This window comes from Chanos chanos, chromosome 5 (genome assembly GCF_902362185.1).
Source record: "Chanos chanos chromosome 5, fChaCha1.1, whole genome shotgun sequence".
In the NCBI taxonomy this organism is placed as follows: domain Eukaryota; kingdom Metazoa; phylum Chordata; class Actinopteri; order Gonorynchiformes; family Chanidae; genus Chanos; species Chanos chanos.
Window position 1 is genome coordinate 13,763,825 of NC_044499.1, and position 8,951 is coordinate 13,772,775.

At 39.0% G+C, this 8,951-nt stretch overlaps 1 protein-coding gene across 1 annotated transcript; it reads right to left on the reverse strand.

Annotated features, from left to right (window-relative positions):
- Positions 1–471: 471 nt before the first annotated feature.
- On the reverse strand, positions 472–7,956 carry twsg1a (twisted gastrulation BMP signaling modulator 1a). Its single transcript, XM_030775792.1, has 5 exons — positions 7,902–7,956; positions 6,703–6,864; positions 2,751–2,850; positions 1,102–1,365; positions 472–653 (listed from the first exon to the last, which is right to left on the reverse strand). The coding sequence occupies exons 2-5, from the start codon at positions 6,826–6,828 to the stop codon at positions 472–474; spliced, it is 672 nt and encodes a 223-aa protein (XP_030631652.1). The 5' UTR covers positions 6,829–6,864; positions 7,902–7,956.
- Positions 7,957–8,951: the final 995 nt, after the last annotated feature.

The window sequence follows — 8,951 nt, forward strand, 5'->3', positions numbered from 1 at the left end:
ACATAAATAAACTGTTGAAACTACTTTTTAAAGATCACCTGAACCAAACATTTTGACATACTTGATCATTTTTGCAAGTGATTTACTGGACAGTAAAGTATTTGTGACAGAAACAGGCTAATTCAGCATCTTGTTCATTAAGTTAGGTCACTAAACATTTGATTTGACAGAGATATTCTCTCTAAAAAGGACATATGTTCAGATTTATGGATTTAAAAAAAAACAGAAAGAGAAAAAAGAACCACTAGTGTAATACATCTTTCATAGAAATTCATTATGCATATGAGTGTGTCATATTATAAAAGATGAAGAAATACACAATATATTAAAAACTTCCAAATACAACAAACTGGAAAATGGAGTATTTTATGCAATATGGTTCTGCATCATACATGTATGTGAATGATTGGTCCCATATGTTACTGTATCTGCTCTTTCATTGTCCAGTGACACTTAGGTCTGTCTCAGTCCTTAAAAGAGGCAGTTCATGCATTTGACTGCCTTGCTGCCATAGTCCAGACACTCAGGTCCAATGCACTCACAGCAGGCATTGTGGAACCAGCGGTACTTTGATGCTCCCATTGACTCGCAGTATAGTTTACACTGGCGTATAGACACACAGTCATCAAAGTAGACCACTGTGCACATGTTGTCTGGGGAGAAAAGGGGGGAAGGAGAGAAACACATTACCTTAATGCACACTAAACCTCCAACAATAAAACTGTCAAATGAGCTCACTGCATCAGACTGTTTACTCAAATATGGGTTTATACAAGTTTTATACAAAAACTTGTATAAACACATCTTGTTTAAAGCTAACCCTCTTGTTTCTAGCCCATTCGCTCCAGTGGTGAGCAGATAAGTGTAGCCCAACGGTATACAACTTAAACAGATGCCATTTCTTTAAAAGGAGTAGAAAAGCTGGTAAGTACTCTGCAATTCCACTGGACCTTTTATATTAAATGTTTATATATTTAATATTAATATTTCATTTTGGAGTGGGTTGGTTTGGGGGTCAGGGTGTCAACTGCTAAACTGTGTTTACCAAACTATACCGGTGCATAGAGAACCTTAAATCCTAAATGTGTGTCAGTTCTGTACCTCGATTTTCATAGTTGGCATGGATGCTGTTGCCAGGCAATGAGACATTCTGATGCTGTGCGTCATTGAGTGTCTCCAGGAATGAGACCAGGTTCTCATGATAAGAGAGCTCCTCAGCAACAGGGAAGGACACAACCATCATGTTTATAGGTGCATCTCCCTCTGTCAGAGCTCGGAAGAGAGACGGGATTGGCTGGTGAAGTTCCTCTACAGTGCTCTTAGATGTGGCAGGGGTGTCACTGTAGTTTCTAGGGTTACACATCCCTAAAAAGCCAAATATGGAAAGAGTCAATTAGACATAATTACTCACATACAAAGCGTACACGGACGTGAATAGTTTTCCAGAAGTGGCGACAAAAATAATGCAGTTTTGTTTCAACTACCGTTAATTGGGCCAGTTGCCAAAACTTCTATTAACATGTGATAATAATTTAATGATGTAATTATCATCAAACAACAATTATCATCTTATCCACTGTGAAATTTGAAATGACATTAAATGTGTAAATTCTGTTATCACCCAATATGTAATTCAGACGCTCAAAGTTGTATAAACCCACAGAACTCCTACTTCCTGCAATAAAGAACGAAATTCTTATCTTTGCAAGGCAGAAGCCAGAACTTTATTCGACACAAAATTTTATTGTCTTGTTTGTACAACTGTACTCTCATCTCGATGATGACTGATTCATTTTTTTTTACGTACATTATGTTTGTATTTCATAAGCCCTCCTTCCTGAATTGGCAGCATTTGAGGAACATTCCGATTAAACATCCTCTTTTCAAAATAGGTCAGTCGAAAAGATGTAGAAAATGTCACTGACAGTATACAATAACCAGGACGCACTGTCCTGGTAAGAACCAATGAACAGGACCACACTCATTGGCAGGAACCACTGACTATGATCCTGTTTCTTTTAGGACTTCCTAACATTCTCCATTTTAGCCCTAACTCTAACCATATGAGCAAAACAATTCTACTGGCCCCAGACCAGTGGTGAGTTAAGAAAAAACAATCCTACTGACCCCAGACCAGTGGTAAGTTAAGAAAACAGTGAAGCAGAATGCATCTGGCTCCTTTCAACTCTCACTCCCTGTCATATGGGCATGTGCCAGCACTCTAGCTCGCACTCAGTCAGCAGAACGGTTTACCACTGCACTGCCTGACCTAGTCAGAATAAGCACAGCATTTGTGCAGTGTCCATGTGAGTGTACAAGTCTACTCTAAATAATGTCACTACCATTTTCTCTTATTGTCCTGAGTGTGTAGTGTTAGTTAATGTTATGTTGTTGATTTGAGCAGTAGGATATGTAGATATGTTGGGACATCCATAATGTAGTGCAATGTGTTGAGGCCAAAAAATATATACATACATACATACATACACACACACACACACACACACACACACATATATATATATATACACACACACACACACACACACACACACACATATATATATATATACATATATATATAGGTGAAGAGCAAATTTCATTGCAGTTTGGGATTATGTGAATGCCAATACCGAATACTTTTTTGTGTACGCTTAAGGCAGACATCTTTGATACGTTTATTGAATACATCAGGAGTAAGCATGTTGGCTATAACAGAGCATTTCTTTTTTACATATGGTTTCACTCACCCACACAGTCACAGCATTCCTCCCACAGTGTACTCAAACACAGCATACACTCCTTACAACACGAACAGTTCCCCTCAGATGGACGGCACTGGCACAATCCCTGTACACACACACAAACACACACGTCATGTTCAAAAATCCAAGTCAACTCCACTCATACATGCAGTGAGAAATTTCCCATGTAAAATGTGAACTTCACATTTTATTAAAAAGTATATTTAATATGTACATATCTCCTTTGCCCCTTTATGTCATAGTATTATTTACGCTGCGTGTAGCAGCAAATTGCTACTGAATGCCCAATATTAACATCTAAACTGTTGATAATGCATGGAATCATCCTGACATTAAAACAAATAGAACCAAATGAAAGAGAAATAAAAGCTTTGTGTTGAGGGAAAATTCTCAATTACCCATGAGAAAAGAGAGAAGTGAAGAAAGTGAGCAGGGCCTGGGACACATAATTACAGAGAGAGTGCTAGCCCTACAGCTGTACAACCCAAAAAAGGAAGGGGAGAGAGAAAAAGAGAGCGATACAAAGAGAGAGAGAGAGAGAGAGAGAGAGGTGGTGAGCTCACTGCTTTGTACGTTGCATCTGTCTTTGTGGTTCAGTAAATGATGGAGAAGAGGAGGTCAACTTCCAGATGTGTGTGTGTGTGTGTGTGTGTGTGTGTGTGTGAGTGTATATGTTTGTGTAAATCCAAAAGAAAAGATCTGATGGGGCAGAAGGATAAGGAAATTTCTAAATGTTTATCATGGATAACAAACACCGGCACAAGTTTATAACAAGGAAAAAATCAAGATCTTTGCATCTGGGAAAATGTTTATCTCGTGGATGCAAGAAGACCAGCATCTTTAGCAGGTCTCTTTAGCTCTGAGATTTCCAAGATTTGTCATGCATTATTTACAAATGATATACTGCATGACACTGGAAAAAAAAAACAACAACGAAATGACCAAGAAATGTCTCATCATCTCTGCGATTTCAATGATGTTCTTCATGATTCGCAACCTAATGTCTTTGGCCTCATGATATTATCTCTGATGTTACTATGAAAGAGCATGGCAAAAAAAAGCCATAGTGAATATTTAATCTGTCTGTTCAACAGCATCCTCATTGTACATATGTGGAAATAATTTTTTTTTTTCTAAAGCTGCATTTACAGTCGTCTGTTGCCGGTGGAAAGAGACAGGATGCTGTCAGCGCACAAACAGATGAAAGAAAAAATCTGCCATATGTTTGACAAGTGCTGAAATGTGCTACACTTTCAGCTTATCTGCAGCACTCCCTCCTTCCCTCCCTTACATCAGCTGAAGAGAAAAGAGAGCCCTGCATTCCACAGTCAAGTTCACAGCTACATTTCTTGGGACTGGAGGGAGAAGGCATAGAGGGTGAAACACCTGGTATGCAGAACACACTAGTCACATGAACAAGATAGTACTTGTGCACTCTGGTGCTTGCTCTCTCTCTCTCTCTCTCTCTCTCTCTCCAAAGAGCTGCTTTACAATTTCACAACCCCCCCCCAAACACACACACACACACACACACAGATAAACTACGGCTTGTCCACTGATAACCATCAAATAATTTAATATTATCCTCCCTGAGGTAGTAACCCTGCCATTGTGAGAGAGTCCATGAGTTCTCTGTGACTCTGTCAGTGTCTCTAGAAAGAACAACTTTATGTCATCTTTCAAGGACTGAATACATTTGGGACAAGTATTTGCTCAGGTGAAGCAGTTTTGGAGAGTAAAAGAATTTCCAGCATAATTTCGTATAGTTTTCATTTTGAGGAGAAGGAACCAGAGGTCATTAAGCTTCTGAAATTATTCATAGTACTATAGTAGCTGTATGATGTTTACATGCTACTCCTCATTATCAGTCTGCAACGGTAAGTTAATCAAACTAAAATGCTAAGGGCTTAAAACAAAGAGTAAAACAGGGTCATTCCGAGCACCGTATATCAGGAATGACAGACTGTGTATTTAAATACTGACTGACAAAGATCATAAATCATTATACATTGGAAGAGACTGAAAACTCAAATAAAGCTACAAGATCACCTATTTTCTTGGTACAACTGAAAACTACTACTCAATATCCCATTTACAACAGCAAGATGTACAAAAAATATGGAGTAAAGATAACAACAAATCTGAACACACGAGATTTTTGGAAAACAGGAAGGGTTGAGAGCTAATGTTGTAGGTCCAAATAAGGTAATTGTGTAGCAACTAGGCTCAGAAGGTACTTGTTAGACAAGAGTGAGTATTAGCAGTAGAGAGGAGTTGGAGGAAATACTTCAGTGTATATCTTAGGTATGAGAAAGTGTCTTTCAGGAAGAAAGGACAGGGAGAGAGTAAAAGGGAGATAGAGAGATAGAGAGAGAGGGAGTGAGAGAGAGAGTTATAGTAACAGCAGGCTTTGAGAAAGTGATGTCAAAACAGGGGACGTGTACAGCCTTGTCCCAAAAAATATTCAGTCACGACTGTGAAAAGACTGTGACCACACCCTGGTACTGACTCTGTCTGCACTGCTAAGAGCAAAAATAATACACGCTCTCCAGGGGAGTCTCTCTTAATCTCTCTGTTCCTCTAGACCAGTCTCTTGGTAGCTTCCCTCTCCCTAGATTATCCTCTGGCTTTGCAAGAGACCTCCAGACGCCTTTAAGTCCTCTTCTCCACGCCTCCCTCTATCTCTCTGTATGTCTCTCCTCAGATGCTCTGGGACATATCAGACATTTTGCTAGCAAGCTGGGGAAAGGCCAACAGTAGGGGTGTGAGATAAGCGGGCTGGTAATCAGTAGCAGAATCAGTCAAAAGTACTGTGTATGGAGGCGACTCTACTCTCCCTTTGGCCTCCACACCTTTGAACTGAATCATCATCTACATCTAAACTCATTACACTGGGGAAGGATGAGGGAGCACGGAATCGTCAGGGTGTGTAGCACTACATACGGAATTGCAAATTTATGCAAGAATAAATGTTTTACCAGCAGCCGAGTGATGAAGGCATAAAATACAGTGCGTTGCTGGTGCCCAAAAGAGATAAAAACCACAGTGCACAACTTCAGACACACACAGACAGACACACAGACACACACGTACACGGAACCGGCTCAGGGAACACGTCACGCTCAAAGGAAAATGTTATCCTGCAGAAAGTGGCTCGGGGATCATACACACCCAGTTTCTTTTCCCCCAGTATCAGATAGCGCATTGTACAGGGACTTTGCCCAGGAATATATCTTGAGGCGAACAGTGGCATCACAGCTGAGCCAAATGGAGAACCTCATTGTAAAGGGCCTCTAAGCATTATTGACAGATCTGATTGCATTAAACCATCGGTTCAAACGTAAAATGTTATCCATCATAATTAAAACCGGATGCAGTAAAACGTGACACCCAGAGTAGCTTTCCCACATGCACTGCCAAAGCTCCGGAACAAAGACGGAGATGACGCGTGTGGTTTGCAGTGTGAAATGCAGTAAATCTGCCTCACTTTTAAGTGCCTTTGACAGTGTTCTGAGAATGTTCTCATGATTTTGCCCGTCTCATCGGAGGAATGCGCTCGCATTCCAGTCCGTTACACTCCTGTTTCATTCCTCCAACTATTTGGGAAAAGGTTTACGTTCCAAATGAATAAGTTGCCAAAACTCTTGTACTTTCCTTTGCTATAAACTGGAACAAATAAAGGCAAGTATTTGATTAAATTGCATGTTCATCATAAAAAATAAAAAAAGAAACATTTAGGAAATTAAGGACTGGCAATGCAGCGCCGAGCGGATATGGAAAAATACACAAGGAAGATGTCCATTTCTATGTTGTCACCGAAACAAGCAAACAATCTTGATAACACATGAGGTAAACACAGTAATCTTCAGTGGAGCAAAAAGGTATCATCTGTGGAAGTAAATCTGATTGGTTACAGTGAACATGCTTTATCCCTCACCTGTAAAAGGCATTTGCTAACATCACTAGCACACAGTGCTTTATTGCAGGCAACAGTCAGGGAGAGCCCAGAGAGGAGGAAGAGGAGTGTGACCAGAGCTGGAACAATCAGCTGACCCAACCTCATCCTGAAGGCTCCAGGACTAAATGTTGCCTACCTGCACTGAGAAAGAAAACATGTTTGTGGTTTTTTTGTTTGTTTGTTTTTTCATACTGTATGTGACATTTAAACGTGATGTAGTTTAAAGTCTTGAAGGATTCACTCGTATCTCATGAATGGAAACAACGAACAAGTTTGGATACTGGAGACGCCAGACTATTCTAGAAATCTGTAGGGTTTTGATGAAAGACTACGCTTTGTAGTGTTCATGTTATTCTTTCTCTTTAGTGATTTGTAACAGTATTTCAGTACAAAATCGTTAGACAAGATAAAACAAAATACAACTTGTCTGTCATGACTATATATATATATGTTTAAGCTTGGATGCTGAAGAACACTAAAACATAAAACACAACTTTGTTTAGGAATACGCATACTTCGAAAACGAAAGATGCAATATGATAGGTTAGCAATAATGGCCTGCTCAGCCTCCTCACTCATTAAGTTCATGCCAAAATATGGAGAAGACAATGGTACAAGGGTATGCCACCATGCCACAGAATTTATAATCAATGTCTAAGGACTGTTTGCGTATTAAGCATTAAGGTGTATTGATTTAAATGGATAAACATTATTTAATGTAAAGCTATATCAATCACATACTGTAATTTCTATCAGTATCATGTAATTATTAAACGAGTATTCAAAAATAACTGATTGATAAAAAGAACTGTTGTTAGGTCCTTCGCCTAGTTAATATACCATCCTCAGAGAGCACGCAACATGCATAAGATCCACAGAACAGTGTGTTGAGAAGACAGCGAAATTTTTGGTTCATTCACGGTGTCCCACAATACGTCATTTTAAACTTAAGATGCTGCTCTGTATCCGTCTTTAAAAAAAAAAAAAAAAAGTTATACCCGTTCTAGAACTTCGCCGTTAACTTTTCAAAATGACAGTCCTTCACTACCTAGAACATAGTACGCACATGAACGCACATATTTCAAAACACACGAACTTAAAACTTTGAAGGCATTCTACTGGATTACTGATTGGATTTCCAGAATCGGGAAAAATTTAAAACTGCTGATTAAACTTACCTTACCACCCTGGCCCGACTTCAGAAGTTTTACCGTAATCGACGGTTATATAAACTCTTTTTGCTGGACTCGACAACTGATCTGGATGGGAGCATATCGTGAATCAAGCCAGAGGCGTCAGTCTCTCCCTGCACAAAGCGAGAGGGAGGTAGGCAGGCGCCTTAAAGACATACACCTACTCCCTTCTACAATAATGATTCAGTCGCCAAAACGTCAGTACATGCTGATGCCGAACACAGTTGGCTACTTCTTGCAAGACGATGATCCTTATAGCTCCATACCTCTTTGCATGAAAATGGCAAAGGGTAACCAGTACGGTCCTTTACACTGTGAGTTAAATAACTATGTAAAACTGTTTTGACCGATGCGTTATTTAAACTCATATTTCTTCATTTGTTTACATGTTTTATCTAGAAGCAACACTACTCAATATTTTTGTGCAGATCTGGTCCGCCTCCAGTGGGTAACTATTTGTGTTTTCATCTATATAGTTAATTTTAGGATATGTTACGCATTTGCCATAACTTCGTATGGATATAAACCAAGTTCTGTCTCACTAATACGAAGTTATATGAATGTATAAATTCATCAAAACTGATTTTTTTTTCCATCATTTTCTGACAAACGAGGGAAAATTGATCACAATGGGAGGGAGAGCTTCAACTAAACTCAAAATTTGTGACTAAAATAACTAGCAGTTAAAGGGACTTGTGTCCTGTATGATCTCTACAGTCAGCTGTTTATATTGCCATCTGTTGGATGAGGGAAGAAAAGTCCTGTCCTTTGCTTTCAACAACATTGTTGTGTTGGATCACACATCTCTAGTTACGTAACAACATGTACAATTCAGAGAAAAGTGAATGCTATTATACTACTGATGAACTAATTGTGCACATCAGATATTTCAGCAAAAATAAAGGGAAAAAACAGTGATGGATTTCACAACCAATAAAATTTATTCAATTATATATTACAAATATGTACAGATCATGTAACAAGTAAATATTAAAATAGACATATTTTTTAGAACCATAGTTCAAAAGGCATTAT